This window comes from Protopterus annectens, chromosome 12.part0 (genome assembly GCF_019279795.1).
Source record: "Protopterus annectens isolate FY-2018-M chromosome 12.part0, PAN1.0, whole genome shotgun sequence".
NCBI classification, from domain to species: Eukaryota; Metazoa; Chordata; order Ceratodontiformes; family Protopteridae; genus Protopterus; species Protopterus annectens.
The window spans coordinates 429504211-429526426 of record NC_056746.1 but is presented as its reverse complement, the minus strand read 5'-3'; the positions used below and the strand labels follow the sequence as shown (position 1 = coordinate 429526426).

At 38.5% G+C, this 22216-nt stretch overlaps 1 protein-coding gene across 2 annotated transcripts in view; it reads left to right on the top strand.

Annotated features, from left to right (window-relative positions):
- The window catches only part of BAIAP3 (BAI1 associated protein 3), a 2552914-nt gene that overhangs the window by 2330225 nt on the left and 200473 nt on the right, over positions 1-22216 (top strand). For both annotated transcript variants that reach the window (XM_044089547.1, XM_044089546.1), the window contains exon 23: positions 10318-10461. In XM_044089547.1, the coding sequence (XP_043945482.1) occupies positions 10318-10461 (144 nt within the window). The remainder of the gene's footprint in view (positions 1-10317; positions 10462-22216) is intronic.

Genomic DNA, 22216 nt, shown 5'->3' with positions numbered 1-22216 from the left:
ATTTGCTTATGGTCGGACCTGACCAATGAGGTGGTGACTACTAGTGTGGAGCATCTATCTCCCATGTTGGTAATGACCAGGTCTAGGATATTGGAGCCCCTGGTGGGACAATGGATTAGTTGATCCAGGGCGTTGGAATTTATGAATTCCAAGAACCGCTGGGGAAAGGAGTTGGTACCTGAGTAGTTTTCCCAGTTAATGGCAGGGTAGTTGAAATCACCCAGTATTAGGGTGTTTGGTTGTATCTTAATATTTTCCAGTAGGTTTAGAAAGGCATAGTGAGAATCTTGGAGCATGGTGGGGGATCTGTAGCAAGCTACAGTTTGGATTGCAGTCTTACCTAGTGTTAGTTGCACCTGGAGAATTTCAGATGCATTGTGTTGGGCAACTAGCCTGGAGGTGTGAATATCCTTGGTGAGTATGGACACTCCTCCACCTTTAGTGTTTCGGTCTTGGTTTTGTGGCCGAAAAGTGTGGTAAGAGTTGAACCAGGTCTCAGTTACTGCACAGATATCAACGTTCTCCATTTTTAGGAGTGCCTTGAGAGAGTGCATTTTGAGGTTTAGACTTCTAGCATTGATTAGCATTACCTTCAGATTTTGCATGCTTGTATCAGTTATGGTGGTGGTTTTATCCTTTGAACCTTGCCTAAAAAAGGCACTATAGGGGTGGCAAGAGCTTTAGCCAGTAACCTGAATCCCAAGGGGTGACAGGTGCAGACCATTTCTGGCAAAGCATTGTGGTATGTCGATCATGTCTTCCCAGGCAGACAGATACTGTATCCCCTTTGAATGACACCAGAAGCTTAGCCAATTGTTGAAGTCAATCATTTTGTCCTTATACTGTGGTATCATTCTGGGCAAAGGCAGAATGCTACTCAGGGCTAGGGTCATACCCGCCTGGGCCACATGATTCAAGAGCTCTTCCATGTTTCTTTTCATGTAGTCCACATTCACTCCAGCATGGACAATGACAGAGTCGTATTTGTACTTGTTGTGGAGTGACTTGAGTGCATGCATTATGTGGTGGATCCTGACACCCGACAGGCAGCTGACTGTAATTTTCTCCTTGTTCAGCCTGATGAGTGGGACATCAGTGTCCCTGACTATAGAGTCACCTATGACTAAAGTCTTGGGTACATTGTCTTGCCTTAGGGGCTGTTGCTGGGTGGCAGACTGGTGTTGTGAGCTATGTGTCACTTTGGTTGTGACTGGTATTTGTTTGCGTTTCAGCTTCTGAGGTCCTTGTTGCTTGGGCAGGCTATTGTTAAGGGCCTATGCATATGTGGGTTTAGTGTTGCTATGTGTGGGTGTTGATAGTGTGGGTTTTGAAGGGCTATGAGTTGCTTGAGGTGTAGTGCAGGTATTAACCTTCTCCTCTTGACTGTCTAGCACAATCTTGGCCAGAGAGAGCTTTGCTTCCAGTTTGGCTATGTAAGTGCATCTCTCGCAGGTTGTAGTGTTGGGTGGTAGGAGGAGAGGATTGTCTGTGTACATGAGGCAGTTGCCGCATTACCACAGTATGCCCAGATTCATCAGGTGGACAGGAGAAATCACCGGAAGCTGACCCTTGGACATGCCTGGTTAGGTGCTTTTTCTGTAAAGTATAAGAGCTGTTTTCCCTTAACTTTGCAAGGTACTTTGCAATTATAGGCTGTTTAGTGCCTACGATTAATTTCTCCTAATTGACAAGAAGAAATGAGTGCTTGTATTAGTTTCAGGCTTCCTAGAGCTTTCCAGCAGGTTCTAGAGCAAGTGCTAGTCACAGGGGTTCAGATTTTAGTGCTACTACTGAGAAACCAGCTAGTTCTAAGAGGAAATTTGAAGAGCAGACTTTCTGGCACCTGGAATAGTTTAACTGTAGCCTCGCAGTGCTGCACGATGCAAAAAATGTGCAAACACATGCATTTTTAAGCCAGAAAGTTGAAAGGGATAGAAATCAGCCCAAAAAGGCTAATAAAATTACAATTTCAGAGCTGGAAACCACTCCTCTCGCATTAGATAGGCAGTACAATGCTCACCACTCCCACTTGTAAGCAGTAGGACTTCCCTCTACCACAGCAAGATCTGGATAGCTCTGAACACAGAAAATAAAGTCCTGAGACAAGCAAAGCCTGGGATATGGCTTGGCTAGGAAAGGTGTGAAACGAGCAAACAAGATAGCATTTTTTTTTGTTAAAACAGGCTAAACAATGCAATAATACTGTAAATAAACACAGAAAAGGCTAACACACTTGAGTGTGTAGTCCTAAACAGTAAATGCAATTAAAATTCTACAAAATTAGCAATTTAATATTTTTAAATGAAGCAAGGCAAGTGCACAACTGAAAAATGATTTAAGAGGCAGTAATACAGCAAAATCAGTAGCTAGTCTACATATACAGAGAAGTCTATATATATATATATATATATATATATATATATATATATATATATATATATACAGAAAAGCAGCTAAAACACACAAACAATTCAGATGCAGTGCAACCTAGAGCACTTGAGTTATAGCAGTATTAAGGCAATTACAGTTATAATAAATGCTGTAAAATATGCTCTATATTTCCAAAATGTTTGAGAAGCACAGTCAGAATACAAAGAGATTCAGGCAATTTATTAATTTTTTTTTTTGAAAGGGAAAAAGGAGAAACAAAAGGCCTTCTCAGATGTTTTCTCTGTATTATGTAGAATGAGTAAACTCTGTGTTAGGCACTTGAAAAAAACCAAGAAGTCAAAAGCACAGTGCCTACGACCAAAGGATAACTCCTCCAAGCAAATAGTTTAAACTGATTTTATTATCACCAAACAATATTAACGCTCCTTCACACAATTACGTTTTCGTCCACCCAGGACTTCATCAGATAAAATTCTTATACCAAATAATCCATTTATATACTTTATCCAATTAATTAATTAAAACTTATTTTAAATTATGTAGAATGAGCTAATGACACTAGACTGGAAGGAGTGTCCCAGATCAAACTTACAGTAGGGACGGGCAACTTCAAAACCACCAAGTATAACAACAAGACACGAACAGGGAGGGAGGGTGGCGACCAATTCTAAAGCTATTAGCCTACAGTCTTTAGACAGTAAACACTACAAAAAGCCATAGAATGAAAGATAAAGGAGCAAAGAGTCTCTACAGAATGCTTTTAACTGCAAACAAATCAGTTACCCATGCAGATTAGTTAATAGCAATAAAATGCACTAATAACTAATCAGCAGGCAATAAATAGTGCTATATATAAATTGCTAGAAACAATAATCAGTATACATAATTCAAAAAAACAGGATACTTATATATCTCAGCTCAGAATTCTAGTCAACGCCCCTCCTCCACTCTGCTCAGTGTGTATAGACAGAAATCCATAGGTCCATAACACATAAATACCAAAAGATACAACCTTAGCCAACTTTTTAAAAAAAAAAGCACAAAAGAACCAGCCCCCACTAGCCGGCAGCCAATTAACACAATCTAGCCAAGGTAAAGAAAGGCTTCTGCTAATTCAAGATGGCCTGTTCATGTGCTTTGAACAATCCCTGTAGAGACAAACAGGCCCAGAGCCAGCAAATCTGAACTATGACAATACTAAAGCTATTAGCCTACACTCTTTAGACAGTAAACACTACAGAAAGCCACAAAATGAAAGTTTTTAAACAGATAAAGGAGCAAAGAGTCTCTACAGAATGCTTTTAACTGCAAACAAATCAGTTACCCATGCAGATTAGTTAATAGCAATAAAATGCACTAATAACTAATCAGCAGGCAATAAAAAGTGCTATATATAAATTGCTAGAAACAATAATCAGTATAACTAATCCAAAAAAAAGGATACTTTTATATCTCAGATCATAGTTGTAATCACTGCCCCTCCTCCACACTGCTCAGTGTGTATAGATAGAAATCCTCTCAAAGTTAGGGCTTAAATACCAGAAGATATAACCTTAAAAAACTTTTTTTTTTAAAAAGCACAAAAGAACCAGCCCCCACTAGCCAGCAGCCAGTTAACACAGTCTAGCCAAGGTAATGAAAGGCTTCTGCTTATTCAAGATGGCCTGTTCATGTGCTTTGAACAATCACTGTAGAGACAAACAGGCCCAGAGCCACCAAATCTGTACTAGGACAATACTAAAGCTGTTAGCCTATATTCTTTAGATGTAAACACTACAGAAAGCCACAAAATGAAAGTTTTTAACATATAAAGGAGCAAAGAGACTCTACAGAATGCTTTTAACTGTAAACAAATCAATTACCCGTGCAGATTAGTTAATAGCAATAAAATGCACTAAAACTATGCAGCAGGCAATAAAAAGTGCTATATATATATAAATTGCTAGAAACAATAATCAGTATAAATAATCCAAAAAAACAGGATACTTATATATCTCAGATCATAGTTGTAATCAATGCCCCTCCTCCACACTGCTCAGTGTGTATAGATAGAAATCCTCTCAAAGTTAGGGCTTAAATACCAGAAGATACAACCTTAGACAACTTTTTTTTAAAAAAAGCACAAAAGCACCAGCCCCCACTAGCCAGCAGCCAATTAACACAGTCTTGCCAAGGTAAAGAAAGGCTTCTGCATATTCAAGATGGCCTGTTCATTTGCTTTGAGCAATCACTGTGGAGACAAACAGGCCCAGAGCCAGCAAATCTGAACTAGGACAATACTAAAGCTATTAGCCTACACTCTTTAGACAGTAAACACTACAAAAAGCCACAAAATAAAAGTTTTTAAACAGATAAAGGAGCAAAGAGACTCTACAGAATGCTTTTAACTGCAAACAAATCAGTTACCCATGTAGATTAGTTAATAGCAATTACATGCACTAATAACTATGCAACAGGCAATAAAAAGTGCTATATATAAATTGCTAGAAACAATAATCAGTATAAATTATCCAAAAAAACAGGATACTTATATATCTCAGATCAGAGATGTAGTCAACGCCCCTCCTCCACTCTGCTCAGTGTGTATAGACAGAAATCCATAGGTCCATAACACATAAATACCAAAAGATACAACCTTAAACAACTTTTTTAAAAAAAAAAAGCACAAAAGAACCAGCCGCCCCTAGCCGGCAGCCAATTAACACAATCTAGCCAAGGTAAAGAAAGGCTTCTGCTAATTCAAGATGGCCTGTTCATGTGCTTTGAACAATCCCTGTAGAGACAAACAGGCCCAGAGCCAGCAAATCTGAACTAGGACAATACTAAAGCTATTAGCCTACACTCTTTAGACAGTAAACACTACAGAAAGCCACAAAATGAAAGTTTTTAAACAGATAAAGGAGCAAAGAGTCTCTACAGAATGCTTTTAACTGCAAACAAATCAGTTACCCATGCAGATTAGTTAATAGCAATAAAATGCACTAATAACTATGCAGCAGGCAATAAAAAGTGCTATATATAAATTGCTAGAAACAATAATCAGTATAACTAATCCAAAAAAACAGGATACTTATATATCTCAGATCATAGTTGTAATCACTGCCCCTCCTCCACACTGCTCAGTGTGTATAGATAGAAATCCTCTCAAAGTTAGGGCTTAAATACCAGAAGATATAACCTTAGACAACTTTTTTTTTTAAAAAGCACAAAAGAACCAGCCCCCACTAGCCAGCAGCCAGTTAACACAGTCTAGCCAAGGTAATGAAAGGCTTCTGCTTATTCAAGATGGCCTGTTCATGTGCTTTGAACAATCACTGTAGAGACAAACAGGCCCAAAGCCAGCAAATCTGTACTAGGACAATACTAAAGCTGTTAGCCTATATTCTTTAGACTGTAAACAGCCACAAAATAAAAGTTTTTAAACAGATAAAGGAGCAAAGAGACTCTACAGAATGCTTTTAACTGCAAACAAATCAGTTACCCGTGTAGATTAGTTAATAGCAATTACATGCACTAATAACTATGCAGCAGGCAATAAAAAGTGCTATATACAAATTGCTAGAAACAATAATCAGTATAAATAATCCAAAAAAACAGGATACTTATATCTCTCAGATCAGAGTTGTAGTCAACACCCCTCTTCCACTCTGCTCAGTGTGTATAGGTTCTTAGGAATAGACTATTTCATGGACATGGCCAGCCTTAGTTGAAATGGAGACCTAAGAGAAGGGGTGCATAGTATCCCTTACCCATGGCATCTGCAAAATCCTCCTTCATTTCCAGGGGCCCCTGTACAACACTCACTGGCACAACTCCTACTCCTCAGGACTGTCCAATCAGTACTTTAAGTTCAATCCCTGCCTCCCGCTCCCCTTCAGTGTCTAATTTACAGATTCATGTTAAAAATACACAGATATACATTATCTAATATCAATCAAAAATTAGAATGAAAATATATCTGTCAATGCCTTTTCTTTTCCCTGAAATGCCAAGCCATCCACACACCACTGCAAGTCAAGTACTGCTCAGTCTGAGGACTAGTGTGAGAAGATTGAAGGTTCTGCCAAAGGATGAAAATAATATTAGTGTGCAGGCAGCATGGTGGTACATGGCAAAGGTTGTATGTGGCTCTTGTGGAGTACTGAGTGGTGCTGACATCGGACTGTTCAGCCATCTTACATAAACAGATAAGGAATGATGGATAAAAAAGTATTTAAATCCATAGGGAAGCCCCCTTGTTTATATATATAAAGTGAACATCATCATAAAGGACATTTTGGAAAAAGGGAAAGAAAAGGAAACAACATATACCACTAAATGTGGTACATGTAGACACTGCTATTACATTTTGGAGAAGAAGGTCTTTTTCTTTGAGCAACTATTGCAGTTCTGAAATCACATTACAGAAAAGGAATTCTGATACAAGAGGCCTGGTTTACATAACAGCATGTAAACAGTGCCATGCTTATTTTGTAGGGAAAACAGGGAATTGGCAAAAAGAATATACGAGCATTTATATAATATGAAAAGGGCAATTTAAATAATGCCTAGTACAAACATTCACTGATTAGTAATGGTTTTACAAAGTTTGAGTATGGTATTTTGGAAATTGAATATAGGGAACTGCTCTGACAAATTAAATTGAACATCACTGTCAAACCTGGCTGTAATTAATACATTTTGATTTAGCCCATTCGTAAGATGAGAGCAGCCAAGCTGTAAAAATAACATAAACACACGGTCTTTACAAGTTGTTTTTTTATTGGGTAACAGTTTTTAATAATGTTTTTAAATGTCACTTGGGATGTTTAAACTGCCTTGGGATATTATAATTCTAAAGACAATGATTTTAATACTCAAGATTATCAATTTGAACTGATTATTTAAGTGTTTTATTGTTTGATTGTTACTTGATAATTAAAAGAGACTGGAGCAGCTGTTAAAATGTTCTGATGAAGTCTCAAGAGTTGCGGACTAAAGTGCTTAACGTTATGAGCAATTTGCTTTGTTATTCTTAATAAAGTATACATTTTTTATATTTATTCTCTTGCGAATTTCTTACTACACATTTATTTTATCCACCTTGAAACTGGCTGCCATGGACTACTTTTGGTTATTAATTTTATAATATACAAAGCAGTAGAGAAATATCAATCCAGATTTTTTTTTATAATTCAGTTTAAAACTTGCTTACAAGTGCTTTTCTAATCTTTAAATAATTTGGACATATATTTCTGAGGCCAGAAGTGAATTGGTTGAATGTGTGGTAGCAGCCAGTATGTACACACTCACCCAGGAAGCTGGACACATCCGTTTTAGTAGAAGGGTTTGTTTTGCAAGACAATAAACATGCGTTTCTTATCTTTTATCAAATAATGCCATGGATTATTTTATAATCAGCTTTACACCTAATAGGACAGTACCAAGAGTGGCAGGAGTTACCTAAATTTAGGAGTGGAATAAAAAACTTTCAGTTCACAAGCAGATGTATTGCCAGCTGCACAACATTGATCCACTCCACCAAAATAATATCATAGAGGTTTTCTCAAGTTTTACTTTCAAGGATGTAATGCATGACTGAAAGTGATCAGAAATGTAAGGATTGCACTCCTGAAGGTTTTAGATTTATGTCAGCCATAAGAAAGAAGTCTGATAGACTACTATAAACTGGAAACATAATATAATACAATCCCATCTTTATTTTGGCTTCAGCACATGTATAATTTAGTATTTATTCTGTGGCTTCACAAGCTGGAACTACTCATGCATTAAATGCAGACAAATGATGACAAGAGAAATCACCACATTGGATTGCTATTCAGAGTCCTAGACTCAACATATAAATAAAGCATTCCTTAATGCCATAATATATATATATATATATATATATATATATATATATATATATATATATATATATATAGATAGATAGATAAATATGTATATCTATATATACTAACTACAAAAGATAAAACTGACTAGGAGAAACAGCAAAATGCATAGTTTTCTGGTGTGCTTTTTATTTCTGTCAATATCTACCTCCACAGGATAATACTGCAAGAGTCTAAATAATCAGTACCCAAGCAAGTGAAATCTAAGCAAGTAAGGTACCCTTACATGTATGGGCAGTTACAATGCAACCACTCAAGTTGAAGATAAATCTAATTTAGCAGCAGTGAATCCTGGACTGAAAAAAAAAACGCCTCTAAGTTTTTACCCATGCAAAACACTGCTTAGCTGTGTGTGTGTGTGTGTGTGTGTGTGTGTGTGTGTGTGTGTGTGTGTGTGTGTGTGTGTGTGTGTGTGTGTGTGTGTGTGTGTGTGTGTGCGTGTGTCTATGTGTGCATGTATATGAGTATGTGTGAGAAATATTGAATCAGAGACAGAGAGAGTGAGAGACCGTGTGTGAAAGTAAACAACTGAGAGATGCCAAGTGCATACCTTTCAACTTCTTGCGAAAGACTTCAGGGTAAGCCAATATCATCTGGGGAAAAATATAACCAAAAATAAGGTAACTATTTAAATGCAACAACCTGCATTTTCTGGATAATATGAGGAATGAAACTATAATGTCTGGTTTCATTGACAGAGCAATTTTCAGTGATTTACCAGAAAATCATTTTTGTTGTTGTTCTTTCGGCTTTTCCCAGTTAGGGGTCACTACAGCGGAACTCCGGTCCACTAATGATTGGCAGTAGATTTTTACGGTGCCGAGGTGCCAGCTCGGCACCCAAACTTCAATGAAGGCAAGCTTAGGGACAGTGGACAAGTTCAGAGGGAGCTGCAATGCTTTACAATGTATGACTTTTTTTTTTCATCTGAAGTGTATTCAGTCATGAAATTAGCTCTATGTACTGGGCATATCTGTGTGTGTGTGTGTGTGTGTGTGTGTGTGTGTGTGTGTGTGTGTGTGTGTGTGTGTGTGTGTGTGTGTGTGTGTGTGTGTGTGTGTGTATACATTAAAGACTTACACAATATATACTTTGGATGTAAAATACCTCCTCCAACAACAATTACATATGCTGCCACATAGGTAGCATAGAGTGATAAAGCTCTGACTACAGCCCAGGTGACTCGGGTTCGATTAGTGGCTTGGGCAACTGACTGTGTGGTAGGAAGGATGGGTGTTAAACCTCCCAGGTGGAGAGGTGCAGTAATTTTTACACCTCCTGTGATGATCCCTGGTGGTGGCTGAGCCATTAATCTTGGGAGGCATAGTCTAAGGGGGGTATAGAATGAAGACATGACTGCACTGCCACTGAGACATGTTCCCATTGCATGCCCACCCCTCAGATGTACCACTGTGGCCATGAGGAAGCAGTGAGAAATGAGTTAGGTCAAAAAGTACCCACCTCCAGTGGATGTAGTTGAACAGACCTCCACAATGCCCCTAAGTTTTGCACCAGCCCTGTCAGTGGAGGAACAGGAGATAGTTGGTGTCTGTTAAACCCAGTGATAGAAGTGGGGGACAGGGATGAGTGCTGAAAAAAGGGTGTAGTGGGGAGAAAAATGTGTCCAAAATGTATATATGCTACAGTGTGTTTAAAATATCAGGCAGAGGACCTATTTTATTCAAAAATATAACAAAAGATGTATGAAAAGTGAAATAACACAAAACTCTATTTTCTAAATGTATGCATTTCTGTATAGATTATAGAGTTGTTCCGGTTTTAGTCAGAACTTATTCTGCCAGCAAATTATTCTATGCAATATCTGTTTTCTTGAGTATCTAATTATATTTCACTTGTTGTATTTACTTAAAATGATACTGATGAACTGTCCAAAACAATTTAATACTCATTATTATTAAAAAATAAATGGCTGCCACTGGTTCTACATATGTGTACTGATTGCTAAGAGTTAAGAAAATGAAATATTTCCTAGAGCACAAACAGAAATTACAGCATTGTTTTACATTTTTTACAGCTTGAGTATGTTGATGCACTCTCAAAACACAGTAGCTCTGCAGTGGATGTGACAACCTGCGTCTCTCATATCAAAGACTTCTGGATTCAGCTGGCCTGGCCTGACCCTGAAGGAGCATTCATTTTTGTAACGCAGCTTACTGATGTAAGTTTTTTTTCCTTTAAACATACCAAGAGGTTTTCACTTTTGAAAAAAAAAAATAACCACTTTGACTGTTTCATTCACTTTTTCATGTATTGCATTAAAGGCACTATAAATTAAGATATTGTCACTGAGAAAAGCTTACTACTTAAACTTGCTTTTTAATCAAATATCCCATATTTGCTAAAAGTAAATTGGGTAGGATTTTTTTTTGCAAAGAAATTATTATACAACTCACTCAAGCAGGTATCATCATTGAAAGAAAATTGATATCTTTAATGAAATACTGAGTGTTACAGTCAAAGTCCCAAACAAAAAGAGTAAAACAGGAGATATAGAAAATCAAAACTAAAGTAAAAGAAGGCCTATAAAAAATAAATAATGCAGAGGAACTTTACTGCTATGCCTCAGATGTGAAGACTGTTCACAGATTTACTTGGCACTGAGGGTGGAGCCAGACTATGATGCAGGAGCCAGACTATGATGCAGGTGACTGAGTCTTAGAGTATAGCATGGTCGCCAGACATTACAATTTGATCGTATGAAGTTGCTGTTGACCTCTTCTTTCATCCTAAGGTGAAAGGGTGGCAGATAACTACTGCTCTACTGCTTCCTGTTGGAAGGTAGGAGACTTGCACTATCTATGCCTAAGAATAGCTGTGGGCTGGATCTTTCAGCAATTTCATTCTTAATGCATGATGTAAAGTACTCGCAGGTCAGGCTGCCTGGGTGCATTGCACATGGAGGATTACAAAATAAAAGCAAAGTATCCTCCCCTTTCTATTGCTAGAGAAGCTGTGTAGCATCAAAGTTTATCATGCTGAATGAAAGCTAAAGGTCCCACCGTGAACATAATGAATGGAGAACAATATCATTAGGACACTAATGGTGAGCAAAGGAGGTTGAGGGCATCCTGTACCACATGGGTTCTTATGAAAGACATAGACTTATGTAAAAAATTAGAAGGGCATATCACTCCTTACACTCATACATTTTTATTTGTCATAAAAAAAAAGAAACAAAGAATGCAGTTGAGGGCTTTTGAAGTCACAGCCTTCTCTAGAATGGTAGAAAGCAGCAAGAGTGTAGACTACAAGTAAGAGCAGAATAATTTGGTTGTTTGTTACTTGAAAACCACCAAGCAGCTCACTACACCTTCTCCAGACCTTAGTTAGCAATGTCTGGTCATGTGGTGAAATGTGCCGGGTCTATATCACGAAATCGAACTTCCAAAATGTCGAACACCATAAGTTTGAATTTAGAAGATCGAATTTGGATAATATCGACACTTCAAAACAGCAAATTTTTTCCCCGGGGAAAAAATTTGCTGTTCCAAAAAACACACACATAATACAATCACACCAAACACCTTCAAAACCTACACTAAACCTAACATACACCACTATCTATGCACTATTCTTAACCCAGCCCTAACCCTAAAGTCCATCACTACCACACACTTACTTGACCCGTGCCCTAACCCTAAAGTCCGTCACTATCGCACACTTACCTGACCCACTCCCTAACCCTGAAGTCCATCATTACCCATTCTTTCCCTGGGAAAGAATTTGGGTTTCCGCGACTTCGACATCCTCAACTTTTGAACTACCAAGTTCAGCCTTCCAGTATTCGGCTTTCACAACATTCAATTTCATGATAGGAACCCGAAATGTGCCACACTCAATAAATGAAAGCCATGTGTAGGTTCATAGGTTCTTAGTAAGCTTATGGTTAAAGGAGCCCATTGAGACGCTGGGCCATATTACTCCATAATATCCCATTCAGTAAACTTTCTCTATGTATCCATGGTAAAAATTTGAGATCTTTCATCCAGGCATCCAGACTGGTTGTAAAGGATGTTACTGAAATACTCTGCTTGATATATAAGGGCAGCCTATTCCAGGGATACGTGGATTATATATCTATCATGCCATTTGGTGTTGTTGATGTGGCAGTATAGGTTTAGCTGTTTGAAGATGTTTAAAAAGTGCTAGGTCATTCATAGTATGGCAGGCTAAGCAGAGATCACCCGTCTGGCATCTGTATGACACTGAGTAGAGGGACAGAGCTTTTAGTCTATCAGAGTAGCTAAGGGTAATAAGACATGACATATTTTTAATGAGGAAATATTGAGGTTTGTCATGATGGCTTAGGTGCTTGGTGATGTATATGCTGAAGGGTACATTATATTCAATGATAAGCCCAATAAGAAATGAAGGAAGTGGAACTACACCTTCTTTGAACCTTGATAAGATACCAGAAATAATAAGCTGTACAAGTCTGAAGGGTTTCCAACTACCCCAGAGATGTGGTGCTCAAAGGAAAATTTGTTATCAATTCATGTATCCAAATCCTTAACAACTGTGTCAAATGTAAGTGGAAACATATCTGTATGATAAGATGCAGTGATCCAGACTTCCCAAAGGAAAACATGCTGCATTTCTTGGTCTTGAGGTAAGTTCATGACTAATACAACAAGCATTAGTTTGGTTCAGCCCTTGTAGGAGAACTTCAGTATCAGAATGGGATTTGATAAGGACCCCAGCACAACTGTAGCTAGCTTTTCTATTCCCTATTCCCAGATCTGGCACCACCCTCAGACTTAAGTTGGAGAACTTCAGTATCAGAATGGGATTTGATAAGGACCCCAGCACAGCTGTAGCTAGCTTTTCTATTCCCTGGGCTATTCCCAGATCTGGCACCACCCTCAGACTTAAGTTGGAGAACTTCAGTATCAGAATGGGATTTGATATGGACCCCAGCACAGCTGTAGCTAGCTTTTCTATTCCCTGGGCTATTCCCAGGTCTGGCACCACCCTCAGACTTAAGTTGAGAACCAAGAAGAAAACCTTTCACATACTTGAGGACAAAAAATGTCCATTCTCTTCTTTACAACTGTAGCAAACCACTTGCTACATATATAACAAGCTCCTTGCTGCTTACAATGTAGGGAATGCTGAGCGCTTCAGCCCTGACCAAGAATGCAGTATCAGCATTCATTTCAGAATGCCAATATTGTGCTGGATCACACACATGCAGCACTGAAGTTCCTGGGCAAGTGCAATATATGAGTTTTTCTGGTACTGAAGATCTTACTCTCAGGCATCTTGCTCCCAGGGATGCTGCCCCTTTCACCCCATCCTAGCTATGTCTCTGACCCCAAGTTTGCAAGATCAATGTTTATGTCTTAAAAAAATACCAAAGAGGAGGGGAACCAGGAACAGCCCTGTAGAATACCACTGATGAATTTTTTTTTTCTGTCTAGAGCAAATGCTCCTAACTTTAACAGTATAGGTTCTTTCAGACAACTAGTTACTAGCCCAGTGAGCTATGTATAGGTTAATGCTGAGTTGGAACAGTTTATCAATAATTTCAGCATGGCTCGTGTCAAAGTGTTGACAAGGTACAGAAAAGCAGCATAGACTGTACACCTCTTATCCATGGCCTCATTAACCCTTTCAAATAGCTCAGCCAGGTTCAGTAGGGATGATCTGCCTTTTACAAAGCTGAACTAGTATGTATCCAGGGATTTGAGGTCACCTATGTCATTATTAATTTGCTCAGCTATAATACATTCCATAACCTTGCAAATAATAGTAGTGAAACTAATAGGCCCATAATTCCCAGTGTAAGCAGACGGGTGACAACTATGCAGTAGTACTCGAGCTGCCATTCTCTACAGTACAGAGAAATGACCAGTGGAGAGAATCAGGTAGTTGATGGAGAAGTTTTGCAAGATGGGACTTTACGCTACTCAAAAGATATCCAGGGATATTGCCAAGACCTATGGAAGTATGAGGCTAGCCTTCTGAAATAAAGATTTGGAAATCAGAACTTTATGGGTTCATTTTTAATGCTCCTTTTTTATTAGTATATCTCACCTCTGTGGTTTAATACTATGTACTATACTTTCAAAAGTTAACATTGTATCCTTTAATCTCTGTGCTATTGGGTAGACGTCATGGATTTGTAAGAGATTTTTCAGAGTACAGTTGGCCAGTCCATATTAGGTGATATTGTGTAATGACAGTAGTTATTTCTTAGGTGAGTGCTACACACTTTGTCTGGTCCTACCCTAACTAACATGATTGCCCAGGCAGCCCTACATGAGTATGAATTTCCTATAGAAACTTACAGAACTAGCAAAAGTATGACTTCTAAGGACTTGCTTGCAAAGAGTTTGCTATTTATTTTCTGTTTACTTTTTGAATTGTACTTTATTTATAGATATCCTAATATCCCTCTCAGCAAAGAAGAAACATATTAGAAGGTTTATTTCATTTGAATGTCTCCTTTTCGTATGTGGAATGGAGCATTAAGTGGCCTGGGACATGGATATACTAATAATTCAAGGAGATGAATCATTTATTTCAAATACCATAAAAGCAAAGCAGCAGGATAGGACATTTTGTTGAAGGGAAGCTTTTTTTGTTAGATGCAAGTGCTAGAAATCTACAAGAAAGTAATGATCTTACTTTAAGAGCTTTTACTTTTCTTTTAAACAGATCTTTTATTTTGTGCTGCCATTATCATTTTTGCAGCTGTTGTTGACCTTTTTTACCGGGTAGACATGCAACATTGAGTGTTTACACTTCTTGTCATTATTCTGTGCTTGCGCGTGTGTGTGTGTGTGTGTGTGTGTGTGTGTGTGTGTGTGTGTGTGTGTGTGTGTGTGTGTGTGTGTGTGTGTGCCTACTTGTATGAGCATGTGTGTACATTGTAAGAAAAGTCATGGCATTTGTGTGGATTGGAACTTCAACAGACAAGAGGCTGCCAAGTCATTCATTTAGAATAAAGTAAAGCATTCCAGCAGAGAAAGACATTTTGTCATACAAAGTTTTCCTGCATAAGCTTCAATAATTATTGGACTATGCTTCAAATCATCCTTTCCTAAACCACTTTTAACACAACAAGACTTTTGATAGGCTAAAAGGATCTTCTTGCTTCTTAGCAGCAAGAGACTTTTATATAAAGAGAAATCCATTTGGAGTGCTAAAATCCCACTAGGACCTGGAAATGTTAATAGTGACAAGTAAGCAAACATGCAGACAAAAAATCATCTGTGCAAGCAAAGGGTATAATGCTTGCATAAGTAAATTAAAAGCAAGTCCAAAGTAAAAAGAAGTTAGTAAATCATTTATTTATTTATTTATTTATTATTTGTTTACTGGGATAGTCCCACTGGATACATGTCCATTTTCAGCGGAGGCCCGGGGAGAAAAGCTCCACATAGTCAAACATACAAAAGGTTACACAAAAAGTTAGAAAACAATTAGAATATATAAAAACAAAGTGGTAATATATCTTATGTACATTGGTTTAGCAATGTTCCCTAGTAGGGACTCACAGTTCTCATGGACAGACACAATTACAAGTAAGATTGTAACTCACAGTTAGTCCCTAGTAGGGACTCGCAGTTCTCATGGACAGACGCAATTACAAGTAAGATTGGATACATAGCATGGTGATATAGTTAGATGTTATGATTAAACAAAAGAAATGGAAGATCAGTGCAAAAAACGCCAACCAATAAACAAACCAAAAGCACTGAATAGAGGAAGAGTCAAGCACCGGGCAGCTGAGGAGTGGAGCCAGTAAAGTGGAGAGCACAGCTTTATCTTCACGGTTTCTGTCTGAAGAAGTCTGTTGTATCGACGAAAAACACTGCGTGACTTTTTTGTGTTTCACGTTTTTGTGGAGTTTGTGATCTACAATAAACTTGGTTTTTATCTCAGCTGCCCGGTGCTTGACTCTTCCTCTATTCAGTGCTTTTGGTTTGTTTATTAGATGTTATGATTATTACTGATTATGCTATGATGATTACTGATTATGCTATTTTATAACTTAATCCGGGTTGGTACATGGGCATAGCCAGTTCAATTTGAGATACTGTTTGAGTTTTTTTTTTTAAGAGACTTTTGGAGGATTGTAGATTGTAAATAAACAACACAACAGTTAAGAAGCCCACATTAAGAAGCTATAAAAGTGACACATTATAGTGGTTTTGGTGCAACGATTTTGTGGGAGACATTTGGGAGGATGCAGTTTTACTAACATCCATCTGCAGGCACCTATCTAGATGAAAAAGGATGCTTCTCATCTCACGATAACATCAGCCTGAAATAAGGACACATACTGTCACTTGTGGACCACAAAGGCTGTCACCAATGTCCCAGAGTTTACCTAGTGTAAAGTATGTCAGATTACTGGATGCAGCTAAGATGAAAGCTATCAAAGGGAAGGAGGGCAGGTGAATACTGGTCAGTGCCCTACTCCAGTAAACAATTTTAAATAAGTAAATAAAAGGACTATAACCAGTTAATTGAAGAAATGCTATTCTTATTACAAACCAGGAGCAACAGTGTTGACATGGTAAAGGTGTATAAGACCTAGATGGCAAGATAACAGGGGTTTATACTAAAAATAAAGGACAGAGAAGATGGGGGGGGGGCAATGGCACCAAACTACTCCCTGCACCTGCAAAAGTATTTCTTTATGCAGGGGATTGTGAACCCATAGAATGAATGGTTATATGCTATTTAATTAACCCCCAGCCAAGTTTGTGCACGCCTGGATGTTCTGACAATGATTTACATAGGGTATGGCTTCAGGGACTGACAAGCAGGATGACTGACATCCAGTTACATGCAAATGTACCCACCAATAATATTAATAAAAAAAATAAATTATTTCAGTTGTAATCCAAAGCAATTTTTTGCTTACATTTCAACATGCACAAGCTATAATAATATTAAAAAATAAAATTATAAAGTAAATATGCAGACATACACAACATATTATAAATTTAATAAAAAATTGTAATACCTTACATTTTGATGTCAGTGTACCTTTTCTTTGCTCATGCTTGGAAAAAAAGCAACTATAATATCACAATAAAGTAAATGAATAAAGTAAAAACAATAGGCACTCTAAGTGAAGGAGACTACTATTTTTTAGATAGATTTTTGTATCAAGTGGTTAAGAGGGTCAGCATTTTTTATTGTCTTCTTGTATTGCTTTTTCATTCAGAGTCCATTTATTTAACTTGTGTTCTGACAAATTTTAGTAGTAGTAATAATAATAATAATAATAATAATAATAATAATAACATCGTAATAATAATAATAAAGACAATGAATCCACATAGTAAATAAATAAACATCATTTATACAAAGGGGGTTACTGTCCCACTTAATCTCCTGCTATCAGCTTTTTATTAGTTTGATTTTTGTAGTAGAAAAGTTAAGGGGTTAATGGTGTGGCAGTCTCTCAATAAATACATTATTTTTTTCTTGCAGTTCCTAAAGAACTTGTTGGAAGTTAAGTGGTGCAGAAAGCCCACTTACTTTCATTCATTAGTCTGATCAACAGCTATTGTATATTAGTACTGCTGTTTCTGTTGCATGGAAGTCTTTGGATATTGTAACTGATTAAGGGTTGGCCGTGTTGGTATAACTGTCAATTACATCTTGTGGGCATGTTTGCCAGTAGTGCAGAATTTATGGGCATCTTAAAATGGTATATGGGCAGGTTTTGGGAGAGTAATTATTTCTATATATCCTGGAGGTTATTGCATATAACTGAAAGGACTACTGGAATGCGTGGCAGAGAAATAATCCACAAAGACATTTAAAGGAGCATGTGATAGCTGGAGAAGGGATGAAGGGTAAGGTAGGAATGCCATTCAAAGGGGCATATGATAGATGGAGAAAGGATGAAAGGGAAGGTAGACATGCTATTTAAAGGAGTATATGATAGGTGGAGAAAGGATGAAAGGGAAGGTAGAGATGCTTTTTAAAGGGGTATATGATAGTTGGAGACCAGCTGGCATAAGTTGAAACCAGTTGACATAACAGTTAAGGTCTTTACCTCTCATTCACAAGGTACGAGGTTTGATCCTGTCCTTCAGCCAATGTCTGTATGGAGTTTGCACGTTCTCCTTGGTTCTCTATGGGGTTCTTCCTACAACACAAAGCATGCTGTGGGCAACAGCACAGACTCTAGATGATGCCCTGTAGGGGTAAGAGTTGTACAGACTTTTGGCATCAGCTGAAGTGTAGAATATCTTCAAGATGAGATCACAGATTGCATGTCATGTCAGGGCCAACCACTGAATTATTTAAAAATTGGCTCCAGGTGATTCTGTTATGTTGACCAATGTCAAATGGGCATGGGTATTTGCCATTGATACGTAGGATGAGTGCCTGCCTACTCTGACCTATGCCAGGACCCATGCTAATAGTGGGTTAGGATAGGTATATGTGCCCCTATTGGCCAGTGTGTGCCCAGCATAAAGCACAGAAGCCCTGGGTCAATAAACTAGTGACTGGCTGATGTCCATTTGCCAAGCTTGGGTTACCTGGAATAGTTCTGTTGAGCAAAAGCTGGACGTAAAACCAATCAACCTGCCAAACATGAACTAAGAACTGCTACACTCAACATAGGTTCACTGACAGTATGCAGACTTGAAGTGGATGGCATGATGGTAAGGAGGAGGCTGGACTTCCTATGTTTCCAGGAGATTGGATGGAAGGGCAGTGCAGCAAAGTCACTTGGACTGAGGTCCAGAGTCTACTACACAGGAGTGTTATGGCAGTCAGACTGCAGTGTAAGGATAGGGCACTATTCCCTAATCTCAGCTTATGTTCAACAGCAGCGTTATGATAGTGAAGAAAAGAGTGCATTCAAACAGCAGCTGCAGGACCTGCTAGATAAAGCAGGACAACATGAATTGGTGTTGATAATGGGTGATCTGAATGCACATATCGGAACAGACAGAACAGGCTATTAGGATTGCCTTAGTCCACATGGTTGGGGCAACAGCAATAAAGAAGGAGAGGCCATGCTAGACTTCTGTCTGACAAATGGCTTGATGGTGGCCAAATATATAGTTTAGCAAGAGAGATAGTCACAACATTAAATACATGAGTGGCCAACATGCAACTCAGGTAGATTTCCTCCTTGTGCGGAAAAGGCACTGAGGTAGAATCAGTGATTGAAAAGTCATCCCCAGTGAAACAGTCAGCCCCCAGCATAAACCACTGGTTGCCGCAATGGTCAGACTAGTCTCTAAGGTCAACAGACTGCGATGAAGATATGGAAGTTGACTGGATAGGAAGCACAAGAGTTCAAGGAAATACTCAGGTCTCTAGCACCTCAAGAAGAAGAGGAAATAGGTGGAGTTGAAAAAGAATGGCAGCACCTCAAAACAGCGTGTGTGAGGACCATAGAATAGGTACATGGCCAAGCTAGGGATGGAAATAAGGTACATAAAGAAAGCTGGTGGTGAAATGCAGAAGACCAGGAAGTCATCAAAAGAAAGACGTGCAGGAAAAAGTGGGAGATAGAAAAGATGGATCAGGCTAAGAAGGAATATTGGTTAGCTAACAAAAGGTGAAGAGATGAATTGCAATAGCAAAGAACAAGGCATCAGAGACATTCTACCAGCTTCTGCAAAAGTGACTGGTACAAAGAGACTTTATTGGGTTGCAAGGCAAAGACTGAAAGAGAAAGAATATAGTCAGACACACTTTGTAAGGGATGCCAACAATAACCTGCTCACTAGCCCACTGGAAATCAAAGTCAGATGGAAGAAGTACTTTGAGCAACTTCTGAATGAAGAAAACCTCACAGAAGCTGCAATGGCCCAGTCACAGCCTATGATGAAAGAAGAAGAACCCTAGTAGTAAGAACAGAACTAAAGACAATGAAGTCAGGGGACAACAGCGGGCTCAGATGAGGTTGCAGCAGACACAATCAAGATGTTGGAGGAGACTGGGGAGAAATGTCTCCTGAAAGTACTCATGGCGGTATGGAGAGAAAGGCATATCCCAGATGAATGGAGAATAGGCATTCTGGTACGAGTGTACAAGAACAAAGGGGGCGTCCACAACTGTGGGCAATACAGAGGTATCAAACTCTTGTTACACTCCATGGAAGTTCTGAAGAGGGTGTCTGATAAACGTATAAGCAAAGTAGTAGAAAGTAATATTTGAGATAAGCTGTTTGGACTCAGATCAGGATGCAGCACAACCAACCCAGTGTTTTCAGTGAGACAAACTGTTGAGAAAAAGCTAGAGATGAGGAAAGTGCCCGACTGGGCATTCCTAGACTTGGCAAAAGCAAATGACAAGGTCCATAGAAAGCTGGGTTGGGCAGTCCTGTGGTGGTTTAAAGTCCCAGTAACATTGGTAGAATTAGTGCAGGCTATGTACAAGGACTCAATGACTCAAGTGTGAGCAGTGTTTGGTTTCACAGAGGGGTTCTCATTGGAAGTGAGTATGCATCAGAGTTTAGCTCTAAGCCCACTGCTGTTCATACTGGAGATGGACTACATTAGAAAGTAGGTCGGAGGGGAGAGATCAAAAAAGTTGCTGTATGCAGATGATGTGGCATTACAGGCAGACTTTGAACAAGGACTTCAGCAAAGGATGAGTGAATGGAATGCAAAACAAAATGCACGAGGGGTGAAACTGAGTACAGACAAAGTAGTTGTAATGACAGCAAATGGGGAGATCAGAAGAAGCTGGGAACTGAGATAGAATGGAAAATAGTGGAACATGTTAACAGCTTCAAACATCTATGAGCAGTGGTTGAGGAGAAGGGAAGTCTGTATAAGGAGGTTGGGGGTAGTGTATGGCAGGATAATGCCAAAGAAGCTCAGAAGTAGTGTGTACAAAACAGTGTTGCGACCAGTGCTACTGTATGCTACAGCAACCTGTGCAGTAAAGGCAGAGCAGTTGAGAAGACTATAGATGATGGAAATTAAGTGCCTGAGATGGGTGGTTGAATGCACATTGTTCAACAAATGAAGAAATAAGGACATCAGAGAATAAGCCAGAGCAGTTGCAATTGCACAGAAGGTCAAAGAGAACAGATTACGGTGGTTTGGGCACATGTGCAAAAAAGCAGAAGACAGTCTGGTGAAGATTTAAGACTGACAGGAAGAGGAAGGCAAGAGGAAGAAATGAGGGCATCCACGAAAGAGATGGCCTGTATGAGAGAAGACCTGCACAAGCATGACTGTTGAAGAAGGTAGGAGGCTGAAAAACAAACCATCTGTAGAAGTGCATGAAACAACAATAAAACCAACTAGCAAACACGTTCTCAAGTGGAAACAACTTAAAAGCACAATTGTTTAGTACTTTCATTCTCTTTAATGAAATAACTTCATCAGAAAAACCCTCCCATAACTGTATAACCATTAAATACAACAAATTAATTATCACATGATTCCAAAAAGCAATCAGAATAATTCCTTTGTAGCTGCTAATAATACTAATACATAATGAATTTAACTACTTTTTCAATAAATAAATAATTACTTTAGTAGCTCTAAAATGTTTAATTAAAAAAATTAATAAAATGGGCATGTGATATCATCTTTGTGCCATTAAAAAGCATTTTATATTAATGCATTCATTTAAGCCTGGTTCCTTATCAGCTATTAATCTAATCTGATATTCAGCCTCTTTACATTCTAACTTTGTTTTAAAATCACCTTCTAGTTTATTCATATTAACATAATCTAATACATAAAACTAAATTTTCTGAGGTCTTTAAAAATTGAGGCATGTTTTGCCAAAAAAAAAATTCCATTGTTAGAAGGAGATGAAATATGTAATAAAAGGAGCAGGAGGTTAGGTGCATGCCTGGTGACATGGCTGGAAGGTACAAGGACCTATTCATTAAGATGGGGAAGGAGCTTAACAGGGCATGTTGTTGAAAACTGTTTTTCATCTTGAAACAAAATGACCTG